At 41.6% G+C, this 23224-nt stretch overlaps 1 protein-coding gene across 1 annotated transcript in view; it reads right to left on the reverse strand.

The window, feature by feature from the left end:
• shank2b (SH3 and multiple ankyrin repeat domains 2b) overlaps positions 1-23224 on the reverse strand; it is an 834833-nt gene that overhangs the window by 12137 nt on the left and 799472 nt on the right. Inside the window, exons 19-23 of the mRNA XM_041197641.1 lie at positions 21587-21610; positions 16066-16125; positions 15745-15875; positions 13940-14051; positions 10322-12692 (exon numbers count right to left, since the gene is read on the reverse strand). Of these exons, the coding sequence (XP_041053575.1) occupies positions 10322-12692; positions 13940-14051; positions 15745-15875; positions 16066-16125; positions 21587-21610 (2698 nt within the window). The remainder of the gene's footprint in view (positions 1-10321; positions 12693-13939; positions 14052-15744; positions 15876-16065; positions 16126-21586; positions 21611-23224) is intronic.

Consider the following 23224-nt stretch of genomic DNA (forward strand, 5'->3'; position numbering starts at 1 on the left):
GCTATTCAACTGCAGCAGCATCACCAAAGAATTCAAGTAGGAGCAGGGAACGAATTTCTCCGCCTGCACCCATTGAACCATAAATGCTTAGAGAACATAGAGGAGCAGAGGAGTTCTCCCCAGTGTTCTGCCCAGTCAATGGTTGGTCCTCAACCAACATCACTAAAAACCAGGTAATTGTTTTAATCACATTGCTGTTTGCAGGACGTTGATTCACACAAGTTGGCTGTTGCATTTCTTTGGGACGCCCTGAGGTTGTGAAAGGCACAATATGAGTCCAAGCTTTTGCACTCTTTTTACAAGGAGGCCACCATTTGGCTCTTCATTTTTGGTCTAGATTTTTGCTAAAACCAACCCAAACTGCCCTGCTCACTCTCCCCATATCTCCCTCTGCTTCAGATATTGATCCAGTTTTGCATTTTAAGATGAAGTGGCCTCTGCGGTAAAGCAATCCATACACCAACAAGGCTCCACATAGACATTTCTTCTAACCTCTCCGCTCACGCTCTTAGGCGACAATCTTAAATTGATATCCGTTGTCACCGATTCACCCAAGCAGAGGAAATAGTCCTTCCATGTTTATTTGATAAAGATCCTTCACACATTTTACAAACTTCCATTAAGTTCTTCTTTGTCTTATCTATACCAGTTGTCTCAAATATCTTATAATAATTATAATTTCCAGGCAGTGCATTTTTGCTTATATTTATGTGCACTATAAAATATCCTTAGCAAAATTTGCAAATCAAGAGTTACTTTTGAAATGGGGTTGTACACATGCAAATCTTTGAATTTGACAGGACAAGTTGAGAAGGCTATTAAAAAAGCATATGGGATCTTTGGCTTTCATGAAGGCATGTAATATAAAGAATGGAAGTTATGCGTTAAAATTCTGGGCACCACACTTCAAGATGAATGTCAAGACCTTGGAGGACGTGTTGAAGGGTACCAAGGGTGAGGGACTTCAGCTTATTTGTTTTTTTTTTAAATAAATTTGTTCATAGGATGCGAGTGTCGCTGGCTAGGCCAGCATTTACTGTCCATCCCTAATTATTCTTGAGAAAATGGTGGGGAAAATGGCTGCAGTCATATGGGTGTAGGTACACTCTCAGTGCTGTTAGGGAGGGAGTTCCAGGATTTTGACCCAGCGACAGTGAAGGAATGGCGATATAGTTCCAAGTCAGGATGGTGAGTGACTTGGAGGGGAACTTGGAGGTGGTGATGTTCCCACACACCTTTTTCTTTCAACATTCTTTCCTGGGATGTGGGTATCGTTGGCAAGGCCAGCATTGGTTGCTATCTCTAATTGCTCTTGAACTGAGTGGCTTGTTAGGCCATCTTGGAGGGCTGTTGAGAGTCAACCACATTGCTGTGGGTCTGGAGTCACATGTAGGCCAGACCAAGCAAAGACAGCTGGTTTCCTTACCTAAAGGTCATTAGTGAACCAGATGGGTTTTTACTACAATTAAGAATGGTTTCATGGGCACCAATACTGAGATGAGCTTTTCAATTCCAGATTATTACTTGAATTCAAATTCCATGGTGGGATTTGAACCCTTGAACCTAGAACATCAGTCTGGGCTTCTGGATTATTGGTAGCATCTCCACCTGCTGCCCTGGTCCTTCTAGATAGTAGCAGTTGCGAGTTTGGAAGGTGCTGCTGAAGGAGCCTTGGCAAGTTGCTGCAATACGTCTTGTGCAAGGCATTCATTTAATTTCATTTAATACCTCAGCCATGGCCCCTTCGTCCATGTGTAAATTTCCTCTTAGGTCCCTAATCTGCCCTGCTCCTCCTTTTACCACCCTTTTACTATTTAGATGACTATAGAAGACTCTGAGACTCCCCTTTAATGATGCAGAGAGATTGGAGTTGCGAGATCTAGAATACACTGCCTGAAATGATTATGGCAGGAGATTCAACAGCGACATTCAATAAGGAATTAAATAGATATCTAAAAGGGGGGAAAAAAAAACTTGTAGGGCTATGGGGAAAGAACAGGTGAGCTAGTGCCTTAACAAAAGGACACATGGCTTCTGCTGCACTAGACTGAAGGCCCCGGTAGCCTGCTGCACTGCATCTTTCTGAGGAGATCAGAGTCAGATGGTTGGGTGAAGAAGGTGCAGCTCCCGACAAAGGTAGGCAAAAAGGAGCGGAGTGGCAATCTGACTGTGCTTGTTACCTCCCCGGAGGTTCTGATCTCAAATGTACTAAATAGGAGCAGGTGTGGACCATATGGATCCTGGAGTCTGGTTCTCATTCAATAAGATCATGGCTGATCATCTATGTCAACTCTGCTTTCCAACCCAATCCCTGTATCCACTGATTCCCTTAAAACTTGGGATCTTGCTACTCTTTCTGGCTCAGCTGCTTCCTATGCTATTAGGGGATCTTTCAGACATTATTGGAGCTCTAGTCATTACTTTTGATCGTATTCTTCCACTATCATGTTAGCAACATCAGCTCATATTAGTAATAAAGCTTGTTACTACAAATCCTCTTACGAAAGATACTAAAGCATCGCTAACGGTTAAGGTAAATTGAAGTAGAAGGCAGGTAGCAGAGATCATGGTGCAGCTTAGGTTAGGTTTTAACCCATTCTCTCCTGGCTCGTCAGTGGGACTTCTGTAAATCTGATGTGATCAGGAACAAACTATTTTTGTATCTCCAATCATGGCTCCAACTTTCCAGTCTGATTTCTTGAAGTGCATCAAGGACATGTTTGACCTAAACTGTTTTTCAGCAAACAGATTTGATTGAGTACAACGCTGGTTGTACTGGGGCAGTTTTACACTGCATATTGATGTCAAAACTGGGTGGGGTGTAAAATTGACATTCCACCTGGCCCCCCTGGATTTCCTGCCTGAGCGGCAAGTGGAACTTTTAGCCCAGAACCAAGAGGAATACAGAAGATTCAGAGGGGAGGTGAAAAAGCATATTAGAGAAGCGAAGAGAGATTATAAGAAAAGACTGACAGCCAACATAAAGCCGAAGTCTCCTATAGACACACAAATAAAAAGACTCGGGCCAATTAAGGCCCTAAAATGGAATTTACACATGGATGAAGGGGCCACGGCTGAGGTATTAAATGAATACTTTGCATCCGTCTTTACCAAGGAGGTAGATGCTACCCAGGCCATGGTGACAGGCAAGGAAACTCTGTCACTAAAAGGGTTCAAAATTGATAAAGAGCAAGTGTCGAATAGACTGTCAGTACTTAAAGTTGACAAGGCACCGGGACTGGATGAGATGCATCCAAGGAAATTGAAGGAAGTGAGAGTAGAAATTACAGGGGCACTCGCCATAATCTTTTGGTCTTCTCTAGAGTTGGGGGTGGAGCCAGACACTGGAGAATTGCAAACATTACACCCTTGTTCAAAAACGGTTGTAAGGATAAGCCCAGCAATTGCAGGCCAGTCAGTTTAACTTCAGTGGTGGGCAAGATTCTAGAAACAATTATTTGGGATAGAATTAATTGTAACATGGAAAAATATGGGTTGATAAGGAAGAGCCAGCATGGATTTCTGAAGGGGAAATCATGTTTAACTAACTTGGAGTTTTTCGAAGAGGTAACAGAAAAGGTCAATGAGGGTAATGCTGTTGATGTGGTGTACATGGACTTTCAAAAGGCATTGGATACAATGCCACACAACAGACTTGTGAAAAAAGTTATTGCTCATGGAATAAGAGGGACAGTAGCAATGTGGATACAAAATTGGCTGCAAAATAGGAAGCAGAGAGTAATGGTCAATGGATATTTTTTGGGCTGGAGGAAGGTTTGTAGTGGAGTTCCCCAGGAGTCAGTATTGGGAAACTTGCTTTTCCTGGTATAAATTAATGATCTAGATCTTTAATCTGCAAAGTTTGCAGATGATACAAAGCTTGGGAGTGTTGTAAACTGCAAGGACGACAGTGTAGAATTTCAAAAGGACACAGACAAGTTGGTGGAGTGGGCAGATAGGTGGCAAATGTAGTTCAATGTGGAGAAGTGTGAGGTGATGCATTTTGGTAGGAAGAACATGGAGACACAAAAAAGAAGGGATGAAATTTTGAATGGTATGCAGGAGCAGAAAGACCTGGGCGTAAATGTACATAGATCATTGAAGGTGACAGGACAGGTGGACAGTCAATAAAGCATATAATATCCTGGGCTTTATTAACAGGGGCATAGAGTACAAGAGCAGGGAGGTTATGCTTAACTTATATAAGACCCTGGTTGACCTCAGCTGAAATACTGTGTACAGCTCTGGTTGCCACTTTATAGGAAGGATGTGAATACATTGGAGGGAGTGCAGAAGAGGTTGAAAAGAATGGTTCCGGGGATGAGAAGCTTCACCTATGAGGATAGATTGGAGAGGTTGGGACTGTTCTCCTTGGAGAGAAGGGGGTTAAGAGGAAATTTGATTGAGATGTTCAAAATCATGAGGGGGTTGGACAGAGTAGATAGGGAGAAGCTGTTCCCACATTTAAAAGGATAAAGAACAAGAGGGCACAGATTTAAAGTGATTTGCAAAGAAGCAAATGTAATGCGAGAAAAAACTTTCACACAAGTGGTTCAGGTCTGGAATGCACAGCCTGGAAGTGTGGTGGAGGCAGGTTCAATTGAGGCATTCCAGAGGGCATTAGATGATTATTTGAATAGAAACAATGTGCAAGGGTACAGGGAAAAGGCAGGGCAATGGCACTAGATCATAATGTTCATTTGGAGACCTGGTGCAGACACGATGGGCTGAATGGCCTCCTTCTGTGCCGTTAAAATTCTGTGATTCTGTATCTCTAAAGCGTCCACAGCTGGCATTTTGTAGCACCTTTAACAGGGAAAAATGCCCCAAGGCACTTCACAGGAATGCTGACAATTTTGACACAGCCATATTAGGAGACACGAGGATAGGTGACCAATAATTTGAACGAAGGTAGGCTCTAAGGGGTGTCCTAAAGGTGGAAAGAAATGTCAAGAACTGGAGAGGTTTAGGAAGAGAGTTCCAGGGCTTTAGGACTAAACAATTAAGGGGCAAAAGTTTTGGGGGGAGAAGGAAATAAATGAAATAACCATCACTAGAGAAAAAATACTAGGAAAACTAATGGAGTTGAAGGCCGATAAGTCCCCTGGACCTGATGAGTTACATTCTAGGATTTTAAAGAAAGAAGCTACAGACGTAATGGATGCACTAGTAGTAATCTTCCAAGAATCCTTAGATTCTGGGAAAGTCCCAGAGGAATGGAAAACTGTCAATGTAACACCCTTATTCAAAAAGGGAAGGAGACAAAAACAGGTAACTATAGGCCAGTTAGCTTAACATCTGTCATTGGGAAAATGTTAGAATCTATTATAAAGGATGTAATAGCAGAGCATTTAGAAACACACAATATAATCAAGCAGAGTCATGGCTTCATGAAGGGAGAAATCATGCCTGACAAATTTCTTAGAATTCTTTGAGGTAATAAGCAGGATAGATAAAGGGTAACCAGTAGATGTAATATATTTGGGTTTCCAAAAGGCATACAATAAGGTGCTGGACATACAGCTACTTAATAAGATAAAAGAGCCGGTGGTGTTGGGGGTAGTATATTAGCATGGACAGAGGGTTGGCTAACTAATAGAAGACAGAGTTGGGATAAAGGGGGCATTTTCGGGATGGGAACCTGTAACTAGTGTGAGTGTCACAGTGATCAGTGCTGGGACCATAATTATTTACAATATATATTAATGACTTGTATGAGGGAAGTGAATGTACTATCACCAAGTTTGTGGATGACACAAAAAATAGGTGGGAAGGCAAGTGGTGAGGATGACAGGTTAAGTGAGTGGGCAAGAACTTGGCAGATGGAATAAAATGTGGGAAAATGTGAAGTTATGCACTTTGGCAGGAAGAATAGAGGAACTGAATATTATTTAAATGAAGAAAGACTGCAGAAAGGTGTAACACAGAGGGATTTGGGGGTCCTTGTGCATATATCATAACAAAGCTAACATACAAGTTCAGTAGGTAATAGGGAGGGCAAGTGGAACATTGGCCTTTATTTCAAAGGGAATGGAGTATAAAAATAGGGAAGTCTTGCTAAAACTTTACTAGACACTAGTTAGACCACACCTAGAATACTGCGAACAGTTTTGGTCCCCTTATCTAAGCAAAGATATACTGGCATTGGAGGCAGTCCAGAGAAGGTTCACTAGATTGATCCTGGGTATGGAGGAATTTTTTTTTAATGAGGAGAGTTGGAGTAGGTTGGGCCTGTACTCATTCGAGTTTAGAAGGATGAGAGGTGACCTTATTGAAACACACAAGATTCTTAGGGGTCTTGACAGGGTAGATGCTGAGAGGTTGTTTCCCCTTGTGGGGGAGTCTAAGGCCAGAGGGCATAATCTCAGAGTAAGAGGGTGCCCATTTAAGATAGAGATGAGGAGGAATTTCTTCTCTCAGAGGGTAGTGAATCTGTGAAATTCTTTACCACAAAGGATTGTAGAGGTTGGATCGTTAAGTATATTCAAGGCTGAGGTAGACAGGTTTTTAATCAGTAAGAGAATCAAAGGTTATGAGGAAAAGGCAGGTAAGTGGAGTTTAGGATTATCAGATCAGCCATGATTCATTGAATGGCAGAGCAGACTTGATGGCCTACTTATGCTCCTACGTCTTATGGCTTCAGGCCTAGGCAGCTGAAGGCACAGCTGCCAAAGATTTAACAATCAAAATCAAGGAGAAACAAGAAACCAGACTTAGAGGAGCACAGGGATCCTGGAGGGTTGTGGGGTTGGAGGAGATTACAGAGATAGGAACGGGCAAGGCCATGGAGGGTTTGAAAATGGGGGTGAGAATTTTAAATCAGGTTCTCAGGCTGGGAGCCATTGTAGGTCAGTGAACACAGGGGCGATGGATAAGCAAGACTTGGTGTGTGTACAGACAGGCAGTGGAGCTGTGGGTGAGAAAATATGCAGCAGCCCCTCACACTACACTAGACAACATTCAACCTTTGTCCTTTAATTAATACAGGTAGGCAACTTATCTTGTCTCACTAACGTGAAGTTTGCAGGGTAGATTTTACACTTACCATTCCGGCCTAAATATGTTCTTATGGTGTAAAAACAACAATATTTATGGTTCTATTGAAATAAGAACATAAGAAATAGGAGCAGGAGTAGGCCACTCAGCCCCTCCAGCCTGCCCCCTCCATTCAATACGATCATGTCTGATCTGCCCCAGGCTTCAATTCCTCTTTTGTGCCAGTTCCTCAAAGACCTCAACTCCCTGATATTTCAAAAATCTATCTACCTCCTCTCTAAATACTTTCAGTGATCTAGCCTCCACAAGTCTCTGGGGTAGAGAATTCTAGACATTCACTACCCTCAGAGAAGAAATTCCTTTGCATCTCAGTTTTAAATGTGTCCCCCCTTACTCTGGAACTATGTCCCCTAGTTCGAGATTCTCCCACTAGTAGAAACATCTTTTCAACATCTCCCATCAAGCCCCCTCAGAATCTTGTACGTTTCAATAAGATTACCCCTTATTCTTCTAAACTCTAATGAATAAAGGCCTAACCTGTTTAGCTGTTCTTGATAAGTCAACCCCTTCATCCCAGGAATTAGCCTAGTGAATCTCTTTTGAACTGCCTCCAATGCCAGTATATCCATTCTTCAATACAGGGACCAAAACTGTACACATTACTCCAGGTGCAGTCTCACCAATACCCTGTCTAGTTGTAACAAGACTTCCCTATTTTTAAACTCCAACCCCCTAACAATACACAGCATTAAAAAGGGACCAGAATGATGCATCAGGATAAGACCTCAGCTAAGACCTCCACCAGGCCACTTGATGCATTCAGGGTCATTCCTGTTGCTCTTCTGGGCCTACTGAAACAGACAGTGGCACAAATAGGGGGGTATGGAAAAGAAACAGTTTAGAACTTGGCCCTCCCAACCGGTACATTGGTATTTGCTTGTGGTGGGCAGGGAAAGGAATGGGGTATGGATAATGGTGATTCAAGTGGAAGTGGCAGGTTAGGGTGGGAAGGGAGAAGAACAATTCACATCTGGGCTGAGAGGTGGAGTAGGCCTCACCATATAAATTTTCTTCTCTGTTTCACCTCTTTTCCTCTTTTGGGCAGGACAATAAAGAAAAGCAGTCCCTTGAATTGTCGGTGTATACTTACTGAGGCCATTATATATTAGCTTAAGGAAAATTGGATGCAGACTGTAAGTCCCTTAATGTCTTCATGGAAGAGCTAGAAGAATATCTTGTCATGAATAGAACCATGGGCTGTAAGGATAAATTGAGACTGTGGATGTTCCATATGGAACATGATGGTTCCTGTGCTGCTGGGACCATGCAAATATCACAACAGGGAGGCCTTCAGAGGAGTTTTTTTTGGGCTTCCAGGAGCCTTTCCTCAAGAGTTGGGAAGGGGTTTGGGCAGAGCCCTGTGGAGTGTGCTTGATTGTGTAAATAGTCTTTTCTCATTCCATGCCATGCAATTTGGGGTACTTGTTGGCAAGCAGCAATGGGAAGCTTGACCAGTGTTCCCTTCCTTTACGTCAAGGGTGCTGAAGCCAACTGTTGACCCATACTATCATCTAAGATGGCATTAGCTAAAGCAGCACAGAACAAGGATATCCTTCCCAGCATAGGACACCACATCCCGAATAAATTCATTCGCAGCCGAGATCAGTTGATCGGAATTAATTTATATTCAATTCCACAAAATTTGTGCTGTGCACATTTCAGTTTCTGACACATTCCTAACATAATTTGTAAAAATGACAGCTATGGTGACAATATTCAGATAGTTTAGCTTTATCAGAAGTACAGCTGCCACATAAAATAGACAGGACATTACTGCTCATATTAATGAATAAAAGTTTCATGACAAGCAGCAAGGCAGGAATATCAGCAGCATCTTAAAGATGATGAAATATGAAAAGGGACACTGCTGGGAATGGACAAATATCTGCATTAAAGTTCTCACAGATACTGTCAGACATGGGTGATAATTTGTGTAGAATTCATCTCAGCCCACAACATTCACAGAAATATTCAGTTCCTAACAGTCATCATACTGGACTCGAAATGTTATCTCTGTTTCTCTCTCCATAGATGCTGCCAGGCTTGCTGAGTTCTTCCAGTACTTCCTTCTTATTTCAGATTATTTTGTACATTCACAGAAATATTCTTGCCATATAAGGAGTATTTTTCGACCCAAAGGTTAATAGACATGTCATCAGCTGCCCTAGCTTCAGTGGATGTTACAAATTGGTGGATAATTACGGGAAGGGGTACAGTGGGTAAAACAACTTTCAATGAACTTAAAGTACACCTCACTGATGGAATATTCATTGCTTCAATCATCTAAACAAACATGGGGTGAAATTTTATGGCTACACCGAGACAGGGCAGAGCCATAAAATGCAGTGAGCTGTTCAAAAGACCATGGACTTCGGCGGGACCGTAAAATCCTGCCAGCGTAAAATCCCACCCATGGTTTTGTTGTGATGGAGAAATGCTTTAGCTACATTGGAAGATGAGGTTTTGGCTATTAACGGTTTTATTCTGGAATAGATTCAGTGCTGTTTCTACCTTTCAATTAGCAAGTTATAACAAATCTGCTGGGACACAACAGTGTAAAATTGACTGCTGATTAAACTCGTTGCAGGAGAAACTTTTCAATTTCATGCTCTCAATGGAGAGCTTTGACCTCTGGAAGTGTACATTGGAAACCTAGGCAAAGTGCTCACCCAAATTCAATAAGGAATCCAGGAGAAACTTCCTTACTCCTTCCACGCGGAGTAGTTGAAGCGAATAGTATATTTGCATTTAAGGGGAGGCTAGATAAGTACATGAGGGAGAAAGGAATGGACGCAACGCTGTTGGGGTTAGATGAAGTAGGCTGGGAGTAGGCTTGTGTGGATCATAAACATAAACTAGCTTTGCTGAATAGTCTTAGTACTATGTGTTCTATGTAATTTTCAATTGGCGGGAGAGTCTCCTTATTAAATGCATAAAGTTGGAAAATGAACCCTTTAATGTGATTGTATCAAAGTCTTCTCTCCGCGATTTTAAACAGAGGCAAGACCAATTTAAAATAAATATCGTTACTCTATAAGGGCAATGGCCAAGACGACATCAACTTCATCCAGTAGTTGTGCTGAATTCCATGTTGCTCTCTCTTCTTGTTTCAAATAAATTAGTACCACACATCTGTTTTAAAGCTTGAAATCTATAACTAAATTCACTTGACATTAACAAAACTAACAGATTACATGCTTTTGTTGAAATCAATTTGGCCAATCCAACTGATTGTGCTATTCTGTGATTAATAGTGGGCCATTACCTTGCTCCAAAGGCTGCTCCTCTTGTTCCTGAAGGAGAGTCCAAGGCCTCTGTCGGTTTGGGCACCTTTTCCTTGTTCATTTGCTGCAGTATTGAATTCAATTCGCTAATGACATTTGCCTTTGCATCGGTTGCGGCAGGGACTTTTAGATCTGGTCCATCACCCCATAGCTTCGAGGTCCTCTGCTGTGGAGATTTAAGAGTTTCAGGTGGGATGCCACCAGGTGGGGGAGGCGGTGCAGGTGGTGGCATGAATAAGCCATCAATGTTCTCTTCTATCAAAGCATCTTTGTAAATTGCATTATTTTTGTTGATGATAGGCTTAACTTTTGGCTTTGGAGGGACTGGAGGCTTGTCAATGGTAAACATCTGCCCATCTGCATAGACTGTGCAAGTATCTAAATTCTCTCCAGCTTCAGAAGACAGGGTGGAGATACTGGAGACGGTGGAAATGGTGCTGGTCGTTTCCAAGTGATGGTCGCTGTTGCTGCGACTGTCCACCTCTTCGATCCCTGAATCTACTACATTGTCAAAAGGCTCACGTGGTGGGACGAAGCTAGTGGGAAAGGAATCAGAATGACCAACAGGCTTTTTACCATTAGAAGGAGCTGGAGATAAGCCACTTGTATCCCTGCTGTGCAATGGCAGGTTGGTGCAAGTGGCATTTTTGCTCTGCCTCAGCAGATCCGAGAGAGATGGAATGGCTGGAGGATCCTCGGTGCTCTCAAAACTATTGGCAAACTCCAGTGGTGGAGGTAAAGGTTCAGAAAACAGAAAATCTTCTTCCACGTCGACCGAGGCCAACGGAGGTGGTGGAATGCGGAATGGTAAAATGGCGGAATCATCAACTGAATTGACAGTTATGACGGTTTTGGCGGTTCCCTTAGACACTGAAGCGTTTTCCGTAGCTTTATGTTGCTCTGATGCAACGCCTGCTGGGGAATTTTCTTCTGTACTTGCCGCATTCCCTCTTTCATCCGGCTTGGCACCAACGTCTGAGTGCAACATGAGTAATCCTGGCGTCTTCTGCTGTGAAGTATCTACAACGTCATTCAGCATGTTTTTCTTCTCATCACCCTTCTTGTCTTCTTTACTCGTGTCCGCTTCGGGCTTTGGGTTGGTCTCTTTCCGCAGTGTTGCGGAAGATTGGTTCAGTTTGGTGGAACAAGAGGCAGAAGCTGTTGTCTCCATGTTTGACCTTAACTTGGTGTCGATGTACAGTGGTTTTGAGAGTTCTGTTTTTCCAGATTCAGCTTTGCTAGTGTTTTGCAGGGGCTGGTCTTTCATTGTTCGATCTCTTGCAGCCATTGCTAAGGCCAATGGAGTGTTTGAATCCAATATTTTACCAGTGACAGGATGGACATAAGTACTATTAGCATTGGGAATGTTTGATGCACTATGACCTTTTGTATTTCCGGCGTTACAATCAATATCTTCTTTTTTAGAAGCAATGTTCAATATCCTTGGGCTACTTTGCACTCTTTGATTACTAGTGTCTGCACTGCTGTAATTGGTGCTAGCTTTGGATGATGGAACCAGTAGGTGACCGTATCGCTCTTCATTGCCAAACATCCCTTCGTCAATAGATTTGGATTGCCTCAACCGTGAACTTGGTAGGAGCCCGACATCTTCATCACCCATATCAGTTGAGAGGAAGGCAGGGGAGTGACGCTTCGCTTCTATTCTCTTTTCCCTGTCTTTCACTGCCCCAGCGATAGCTGCTGCAAATGGGTTGCAGAAGCCATCATCAGGCCTAAGGTGACCTTGGTGTTCTGAAGCCTGGGTGTCAATTTCCATGCTGCTCCCTTGGCTGCTTTTACCACTGCTGCTGGTTGAAGGTTCTTTGACAATAATGGTGGGGATGGGAATGGAACATGTTTTCTCTGGGCTGTCTTCTACTTTTGATTGCTTCACCAGCTGACCTTTTCTTCTGGCTGGTTTGGCGGGAACATACACTGCTTTATTCCCAATGCTCCCGACATCAGAATATGGGTTCTCTGGCATGTTACTCCTCCTGTTTCGCATGGTCTGGTGTGACGAGGCATTTGGCTTGTACTGGTCTTCAGAATCCAAGGAATATTGTTGGGAATCTTGCCTGTAGTACATTGCTTTCTTCTGTCGATCCGTGACAATTGTTCCTGTGCTATCTGGCCTGTTAGAATTGTGTGTTCTTAACCCAGAATTATGATTGAAGCTCGGCCTTATTGTACCATAACTCCGCGGGGTGGAAGGTTTGGGCGCATTGTAAGGAGGTGAAGGAGGGGAAACTGATGGGGGAGGTGGGATATCTTCAGCAGTATCTGGCATTGACAAACTTCTGGTAAATTTTAGCAAGGGAGGAGCCAAAAATTGTTTCTCTTCTTCTAACATACCTGCACACAAAACGAAAACCCTATATTAAGATCAATTTGATAAACGAACACTTACATTTCTTTCACGCTAAATTGAATTTAATTTCTTTCAGCAAACAAGCAGCAAGGCACATAAAATTAAGATTACTTTGGGCAAATCTTATCACGCAATGCTCCTGTCCAGTTGTGATTTACCCAGGTCAAGAATTTGGATGTAGGGATCAGCACCATTTTCTACATGTTGGTTCATAAGGATCTATTGTTTTAACATACACAATACTTCATATTTGGACTGTTGTCCATTTTATTCATAGTCCTAAAAGTGATGACAAGGAAGGTCAAAGCAAAGGATCTGAAAGGCTCCAAGTTAGACTGATTGAAGTAATTTTAAAACTCTGAATGTTGCAGAAAACAGATTCTGTAACACTCAAGATCCATTGTTGAACAAACATCAGCACTTTTCATTTTACCGGACAAATGAAAAGATATAAGCATGCACATTTTCAGGGAAATTGGTGCAACTATAATCTGTTCTAGCTGTTGCCTTTATTTGGGGGGGGGGGGGGTGGGTGGGATTAGTCGGTGATAATGTGACACAGATGTTTAATGCGCTCAGAACAAAGTCTTCTCTCCGGTATTGTAAGGAGGCATTAGCCCATTTATGTTTAATGGGTTAACAATTTTATTAAAATAGCATAGAATCAATTTCCCTCTCTGCTATTAAACATTCACACAGTAACACTTGTCAACAATAATTTCTCCATCTGTATGTCTTAAGCTCAAATTTCAAAACAGAATAGGCACATATTTTAAGGAAAACCAAGGGTGGAATCAATCAGGGCAGCAAAAACCTTTTATTAACTGGCTCTCAGGAATCATTCTTTTCAATTTTGTTGTGGAGATATAAACATAAATATGTATTTGATACAAAGGTTCAACATCGGGGTCATTTATTGGCTGCTGGCATCCAGTCACAGTCGCTGTGAGTGCATGCTGAGATTTGATCAAAACTAGACTGATTTTCCAAATAGCAGTCTGAAAATTATGCAAGGTGCATAACCTGATTTTTAACACATACTCATAATAGGAAAGGCTTCCTCCTGGGGAAAGTGACTCAGTGGGAAGGATAGATTATTTGATAAATTGTGTACAACTGTATGAAGAATTGCTTCACGAACTCACGTGCACATCATAAGTAAATTCGATAAATAAGCCACAAGCAAACAATTTTGCTCAGCTTGGTGCAAACAAAAATATTGCCACTTTACCTATGGATTTCTGCCTTCGCATAGTTCCTCGTGGTATTTCTAGATAGGGGCTGTTATGGCTCCCTGGGACTGTAGGAGGCATTACAGCAATACCCTGCCGTTCATAGATTGACTAGAAATAAGAAAGTAAAGTTAGTTACCTTAATGTTGCATCGTCACACATGCTGTTATTTTTCTAACTGTACTGCATGAGATACTCCATTGAGACCCATTTCACTAGTCTTACTGACCAACACACACACTGGGAGTCCCCAGCCTGTGGAGGAGGTGCGGATAGTGGGTTGTAGCCTCTGTGCCTCCGACATGGGGATGTGATCTTTGGAGTGCACAGAGGGATATTCCAGAGAAGGGTCTCTCCACCACTCCCCTCCAGTAATTCCCAACATATCCAGGTCAAGCCCCATTTCCTGCTGGAGACGAGTCATTTTTGGGGCATGTCAGGTCATCACAGTGGGAAATAAAGCTGAAGGTTGCTAATGTGCACATTGACCCCCTTACTTATGGACAATGTCACTGAAGGGCAGCATGTGGATGAAGAATGTTATGGGTGCCAAAGGTGGAAATGTGGAGCAAGCCAGAGGTAATTGGGAGGAGAAATGATTGCAGGTGATGTGCTGGATATATTGGAGTAGACAGGATTGGAATCATGAGGGAGCAATACCACAGAGCAGCAGCAAGGAGGACAAGTAAAGATGACATGTCATGGTCACAGGATATCATTGGTGACTCTGACCTGGGTGCTGTTCATGCTGTGGGAAGTAGCAAACATTAAGCTTGGAAGAGATCGATGAATGATCAAGAGCTAGGGTGAGAGGAGGTCAACGGAGCAGCCAGTGAGTTTCAGGGAGGAGGTGAAATGAGCTAGGGTAAGGTTGCAGGCTGCAGAACAGGGGAAGCAAAGTGGGGAGAGGAGCAGGAAGAAACAGAGGCAGCTACCAAAGGTAACCTAAATTTGAAACACAAGTAAATCCATAAATTGCCATAGTTGAAATAATGCTCTTAAATCCTTCATTACTGGTCATCATCCATTCTGTCCCTTTAGATAATCATTTGGGCTTATATGCAGACTGCAGTTATCCTTGGAAAGTGGTAGCTTTGGGCTGGGATTCAGAGTTTACATATTATATTCTTCCTTGTCAATCAAACCATATTAACACTAAGAAAGGATCAACACTTATCAAAGGGCGATCATCATTGCTTTTTTTAAAGGAGGTTAAATATACAATAAAGGTTAGCTGTTTGGAGCAGCGCAGAAGTAATGGGGATTGTGATTAGATAACACAAATACTGTCACTTTACATCAGAAGTTATTCTTACTTCCTCGACTATGCCTAAACCCTCCTATACTTGGATCATAACTCCATTGCTGCTTGAGATTAGAATTCTGCACCACTGCCATCATAGGTTTAAGATTTCATTAATTACTTGGCTCTTTCCTAATTGGGCTTGTACATACTTTTGGACCTTTGGCACAACCGGCTCTGTGAAGTGAAGCACTTTGCCAATCCTCTGTCAGGAACATTGAAGCCCTCCTATGCAAGTTAGGAAACTATCTTGTTTTCATAAGTTGCATTCAGATTGGTAATAGTTGTTAAAGCAAACTACAGGAATTTTAAAGCAAACATTTAAAAGAATTACATTTAATAGTACTTGGATATGCACTTGATGTACAGGACTACAGATCAGCAGCTGGAAAGAGGGATGAAGCTGTATAACTTTCATTTTGCTTGGCACAGATACGACGGGCTGAATGGCATCCTTAAGTATCTTAAATTTCTATGATTCTATTGTTTCTGTTTACTCACATTTGCATCTGAAGTGGGAGGGAAGCATCTGCTTGACGGACGCTGTTTGATAGTTGCGACTCTTGAGTCCACTGTCGCATTTTCTGCAGCCCTTGACTGTTTGGGATTTGACACTATTTCATCGAGTTTGTCTGTGGAAAGCAGAGTTTGTTCCATGCTTAGTGATCACCAATGAAAACAGGAAAAAATTCTGCAAACTAGGAACAAAACGTTTTCATGCACACAAGATCTTGCTGCATAGTTAAATTCAGCACAGTCAGAAAGTTGCTGTTGCACAAGATACATGCACTATTCATTTGTGTATGCAGTGATTTTCTTTACTTAGTGTGGTTTGAAAAGCAGTCCTCCTCTTCAAACCCTCTAAATGTGACGGATCAAGATCTATAGTAACGTAGAGATGAAAAAAAGGGTTTAGAAAACAAAAATATTTAGCATTCATTTCACCTTCATTTAATCTTAGGCACAGCAAAAAGAAAGTGACAACATCAGAAATCTCCAACAATATACTGTATGGTTATACTCAAGAACATTTGCAACCAAATTGGAATCATCAGCAGAGTTCAAACAGTTATTCAGTGAACCATGACAACTGCTGAACAAATAGGGTTAATATTCATTAACCTTCACAACTGTTCCGGACGGAAAGGAATATTTCAGGTGAAATATGCTGCATCTAGACCATAAGCTTGAAACAGGTTCTTGGTTTTGAGATAAAAACAAAAAACTGCAGATGCTGGAAATCCAAAACAAAAACAGAATTACCTGGAAAAACTCAGCAGGTCTGGCAGCATCGGCGGAGAAGAAAAGAGTTGACGTTTCGAGTCCTCATGACCCTTCAACAGAACTGATTGAATATTAGAAGAGGGGTGAAATATAAGCTGGTTTAAGGTTGTGGGGGTGGGGGAGAAGTGGGTGGGGGGTGTATGGTTGTAGGGACAAGCAAGCAGTGATAGGAGCAGATAATCAAAAGATGTCACAGACAAAGGAACAAAGAGGTGGCCATTTTAACACTCCACCCTGCTCTCTTGCCCACATGTCTGTCCTTGGCTTGCTGCATTGTTCCAGTGAAGCCCAACGCAAACTGGAGGAACAGCACCTCATCTTCCAACTAGGCACTTTACAGCCTTCCGGACTGAATATTGAATTCAACAACTTTAGATCTTGAACTCCCTCCTCCATCCCCACCCCCTTTCCGTTTCTTCCCCCTTCCTTTTGTTTTTTCCAATAATTTATATAGATTTTTCTTTTCCCACCTATTTCCATTATTTTTAAATCTTGTACGCCCTGCTAGTCTTTCCACCCCACCCCCACTAGAGCTGTACCTTGCGTGCCCTGCCATCCATTCTTAATTAACACATTCGTTTAGATATCACCACCTTCAACACTTTTGTTCCTTTGTCTGTGAAATCTTTTGATTATCTGCTCCTATCACTGTTTGCTTGTCCCTACAACCACACCCCCCTCATTTCTCTCCCCCCACCTAGCCCCCCCACTTTAAACCAGCTTATATTTCACCCCTCTTCTAATATTCAATCAGTTCTGTTGAAGGGTTATGAGGATTGAAACGTCAACTCTTTTCTTCTCCGCCGATGCTGCCAGACCTGCTGAGTTTTTCCAGGTAATTCTGTTTTTGTCTTAGTATTATGATCTCGGTGTAGTGAGTAACATTTAAATTTTTTTCCAATCCGGAAAAACAGGTATTTAGTAAAAGAATAAAGCCACATGGTTCATGGTTTAAACAAAAGAATTTTTCCTACCCAAACAAAGGACACGATCTACGATAATTACACTCCATCTTAAATAGTAGGTTACCTTAAAGTTAATAAAAATATAATAAGCATGATTACTTGCAATCTAAATCTAACGTCTTAACTCCACTTTCCTTCTACACCCATCGGACTTATATCCCAAAACCCTCAAGTCAGATATTTATCAAAACTTGGAAGAATAATCACTTGGTCTGGGTACAGTATCAATGATTCATGTATGGGCTGAGATTTCTTGGGCCTTCCATTTACTTCAGCAAGGTTGTCCCTTCAAATTTCTTCCAACTATTCTAAGGTTGCAAACTCCCCATTCAACACAGACGTCCTTGGCATCTTAAGTCCAGACAGAACAAGTGTAGTCAGAACTTTCCTGGTTCTAATATTTTTTTAACTTTGGAGTTTTTATCTGAAAACTTTCTCAGTCTTCAGCTTGCCTATACCAGAAATTCAACTCACACTAGTAGGGTTTTTAAACTCTTTTCGCCAAATCCCAGAATTTCAATCAAATTCTGCTGAGAGACAGACTTCCTTCAGTCCAGCTTATTTTAAACTCCCGACTTAAGCTGCTTAAAATCAAGAACCACTCATAGGAACGTATTCACCCAGTGCTGGTGTAGACTTTTATCATCTCCTTAGTTTCAGATAAAATTGAAGAGTTCATGAAGCAAGCATCATATGTTAGATGCCATGGTACGATTTTGTAAACATGCATGTGTTACACATTAGATATTAAAGATCGAACAACTGCCTCTGCTTTAGTCATCACCCAGTATAGGTTTCACTATCAACCAATAAGGTAGAGCAGTCATCTTCTGTTAAAATGGGACCCATGCACCATAACATCTATGGATTTGAAGGTACTCAACTGGACTGGGAGTGTTTCATCAAAGATAAGTTTCATACTGAATCAGAGTATAGTCATTTTCACCATACATAACTTGTAAATGCAATTTTGTTACTTTAGCAAAAAAAATTAATAGATTTTGACCAAAGATCAGGAATATTGAGTGTGAAAGTCTAAATGATGGTAGGCTCATGATTCAATTTGCTAGTGAATGTGTCATTTTAATTATGTTAAGGACAAATCATTCGGATTTGTGTGTCCCTTGACCTAGTACAATATCTGCAGAGGTATAGCGGGTGCAGAAGGAATTGGGATTGTAAACCTTAGCACCTGGAGCCTGCAAGCTTAGCCTGGCCTGGTTTATAAATTTCAATTCTCAGCCACCTATAACTTCAGCATGCTCTAAGGCCACTTGACCTGTTAATGGACCTTTGAAGAAAACTATTGAGAGCAGAGTATGTCTGAGTGGGGAATGTTGCAAGGTTCAAACACAAATCTTACGCTAAGCTGACACTGGGTGATAATGACACTTTAGTAAAAAAGTATTTCTTGAACAAAGAGGAAAGTACAAACATTGCATCAGTTGGGAGGGGCACAGGGTAGGAGATAATTTAAGAAAAACTTTAAAAAAAATGAATTTTATGACTAAGTACAGTACCAGATATTAAACATTTCATTGCAAGATATAGGTTTAAATTGCATTTACAACAACCTTCATTATTATTGCACCTTTAACCTAGTAAAACATCCCTAGGTGCTTCACAGGTGTGATTAACAAAATTTGACCCAGCCACATGGCTGATTTTACTCTCAGCAGGTTTGAAGGCAGGGTGAGCTCGTAACATTCAGCATGTGGCCTGTCTTGTGTTTACCTGCCTGCTTCTGCCCATACCGCAATTTTACCAACTGCAGGGATGGTCACCAGTGAGCCAATTAAGAAATTAATACCCACTTAAGGGTCTCATTTAACCACTGTCAGGATTAAACTGATGGCAGGAGAGGCCCATGCCAAATGTCTAGCCTATTAGGTTTCCCTGTGCAGGCTGGTAGTGCGTGTGTGTTTGTAAGTTTGTGTAAGGGGGTGAGGGCAGGGGGTGCCTCCTTAAATGGCCCCCGGGCCCATTGGTGAGCTCCGCCCTCAAGGTGCTGCCACCCTCATGTCCCCCTTCCTCCAGGGCCTCAAATCCCAGCACCCACCCCACTTGCTAACTTCCCTCCCTGACTCCAAACACTGACCAAGTTCCAATCCATTGCAAAATGCCTGCTCAAGCTCCGAGTACACAGTGCTGGCAGTGGCCACATTGGCACTGCCAGTACTCGAGAACTTCTGGCCTCAGATTGGCCGGCAGTTTTGAGGCGGGTCTTCCTGTTCCCCGAGGGGCGGAAATTCCACCTCCATTGTAACAAAAGCCGATTGGCCGTTAATTGGCTGGCGGACAGCTGATCTTCCCCTGGCCGGGCTCATGATGGACCATTTAACTCAGCCCAAGGATTATTAGGGCAGGTGGCCAAAAGCTCAGGCAAAGAAGTAGGTTTTAGGGACAGACTTAATTCTCCCCACACCTCTCCTCCTTTAAGAAGGGAATTCCAGAACTTTGGCGTTAGGCGACAGAAGCTACAGCCACCAATGGTGGAAGGATACAAATTGGCGATATGCAAGAGGACAAATTGAAGAAGCATTAAGTATCACGGAGGATTGTGGAGCCAGAGGAGGAGGGGCAGTGACTGGAGGCATTTGAACACAAGGATAAGAATTTTAAAATTAAGACACCACTAAACCAACGGAGACCAGCAAGCACAGGGGTGTGGGTGAACCGGGTTTGGCATAATTTACGATATCAATAAGAGTGATGTTGTGTGAATGTGTGCTGGCACAACAGCATGCAGGAGGTTTAGGAGATAATACAGTATCAGAAAATAGATCACAAATTTATCTTTGGCAGAAATTCACCCAGGTCTTTATATCAAATCAATACTTTAAGAATAACATTTCATCTGCTCCCAATTTAAAACTGAATTGAATACTTTCTAGTGGCTAATTTTAAAGCTACAGCTTTCAAACCACTCTGTGCGGGTGACCCCTGGAAGTATTGCTACAATGTCAAGCATCTTTTGTTCTGTAGTATTCATTTGGAACAGTAGATATGACTGCCCTATTGAGTCCATAGATACAGCAATTTGTGCAATGAAATCTGACGACTTCATAGAGCTGAGGTCATGAAAGGTTCTATATAAATGCAAATCTTTTTAAATAGGTTCTATATAAATGCAAATCTTTTTAAATAGGTTAAGTAGTAACCAGCTGATTGTCAAATTGAACAAACAATTCAAATACCCAGTAGAATGTTAATATTTCAATGGAATAATTTCATAAAGCTGCCTTTAGCAAACATAATACACACACATTATAACATTGGGAATTTTATTAAAAGATTTGCTATTAATCACAAATGTGCCTGAACACTTGGATCTTGGTACAAGAGAACCTTATAACGTCTTACACGTTGAAAGTAGGATGTGACTTGCATCTCCAGTTTTGACCAGCAATGTACAATACAGGATGCTGAGGTTATTAAAGTGTGGAGGTAAGTGACTGTTGGGGATACTGTTTGTATTCAATTCCACCAAAATAGCAGAGTATCAAATTCAATGCTAGCATGGTAACCATGAACAAAGTAACATCGCCAAAAGTGCTTTGATCATCAACGGGGTTTATTAAGGCAGTATGTATTTCATTTTGCTTGGTTATATAAATCATGAGTTGCATGTACCCAAATTCCAGAAGCAAAATACTCTGGATGCTGGAAGTCTGAAATAAAAACAGAAAAGGGTGGATATAGTCAGCAGGTCAGGCAGCTTCTGTGGAGGGAGAAATAGGATTAACATTTCAGTTCTGACAAATGTTCACAGGCCCGAAATGTTAACGTTGTTTGTTTTTCTCTCCACAGATACTGCCAGGCTCGCTGTGTATTCTCAGCATTTTCTGTTTTTGTCCCAAATTCCCAGAGTCCAAGGAGGCCAATTCCTCTGCCAAGAACGAAGTTCTGTAAAAACACCCCCCCCCCCACCCATACAACAGATAATCACAAGCCTCATTGGAATTTCATTTTGTATATTTCAATTTTCACTCCAACACAAACTAAAATATAGACAATTTAAATTAATGACGAACTTTTAAGTCCTTATCCAATAATTAATTACAACGGAGGATTTTCTGATTTCATTTACTCACCGGTCCTCTTTTTCCGTAAAGTAGCTTGGAAAGTAAAAAAAAAATGCAAACAGCTTTTTAAATTATTTGAATTCTGCGGAGAGGTTCAAAACCCTGGCATTAAATTTTCTTTCTGCTGTTTAATATCAGCATTATGTTAATGGAAACTTGGCCCAGAAATTTACTGAGAGCTGCTCCCATTCTGCTGTGATGATTTCACCAGATGTGTGGTGGAACGATGGGTGCAACTCGGGTTTCTGAAAAAATTCCTGAAAGTTACTGCAGAATAGAGGAAGCCACTCCTAGCCAAGGGCTAATTTAACTTTACATTATTTTGTTTTAATTCCAGTGATTAGACCTCAGTGTGTCTCGCTCTCTCTCTCTCTCACATGAATATCTTATGTTCACAGTATGAAGTCAGGCCCTGAATTTCTCGTAATTGACAGCCCAGCAACCACGTTGTGTGTGATTTTTTTCCTAACAAAATTTGCATGCAGGTGATTTAGACTGGTTTTGTACCAGAGCGCAGTTACACACAAACTTACTCCACTTAGTTCATTAACATAACCCCACCCTCCCCAGCTCCACACATAAGACCGAAACATAAGTTTCCAGCACTTAATCCTGTTCTGAACAAGTGTAAATTTACACCCAAATTTTTAAATACAGTAGAATCCAAAATCACTACACTTGGTGTCTTATAGCGGCACTCTATTTTCAACTTTAAAAAAAAAACAGAACCAAGATCTGCGAAATGAATGAAAGCTTCAACAATTGCGTTTTCATAAATATGTCATGCTTAACGTGCAGAAAGTGGTAACTTCAAATTTTGATTTTAGTTAAATCAGTAAGATAAAGAGGGAATGAAAGGAGGGGGATGATATATGTTCCATGCATTTCTTTACATTGATCACTCCAGTTCCTGTGTAACACCACATCTATGCACCAAAGCATACAGGCTAAAACTGCCTTGGTCAGATTGGTTTACGTTAACAGGTATTAGATGTTGCATTTCGTAAGGTCATTATTATTGCCTTGGAGATATGCAGAGATGATACACTCCAGGTTATAAGTCTGTAACAGGAGTCTTATTCAATCCTTTAAAAATGTCTGCCCTCATACATCCAGCTACTTGTGTCTGTGTGGTGTTTGTTCCTTGAGTGATTAGTTAAGCCTCTGTCTGGTTATGGAGGAAAATAAACTAAACTGAAGCAAGTAGCTGGAAGCATGAGAGCAGCCATTTTAAAAAGCATTGAATAAAACCCCTATAAGAGACATATAATCTAGGGTGAATCATCTCTATAGCTCAGAGGCATAAAACACAACAATTAATCAGATTAAAGCTGGTGGAAATCAGGAAGATTAAGTGAATAACTGGTTTACCATGCTCCACTTTAAAAAAAAACCTCAATGGGTATATTGACCTCGCCACTGATTGTGGGTCACTCATGCTAAGGGAGCCAGCAGCCAAAGAACAACATGGAAGAAGATGAAGAGATTTGAATACCAAAGGATTCTAAGCTTAGAAAGGCAAAAACACCAGAGAACACTAATGTCATTTGTAAGAAATAGTATAGTGGTTGTGTTGCTGGACTAATCCAGAAGCCTGGACTAATCATCCAGAGACATGAGTTCAAATCCCATTATGGCAGCTAAGGA

This window comes from Carcharodon carcharias, chromosome 10 (genome assembly GCF_017639515.1).
Source record: "Carcharodon carcharias isolate sCarCar2 chromosome 10, sCarCar2.pri, whole genome shotgun sequence".
Taxonomy (NCBI): domain Eukaryota; kingdom Metazoa; phylum Chordata; class Chondrichthyes; order Lamniformes; family Lamnidae; genus Carcharodon; species Carcharodon carcharias.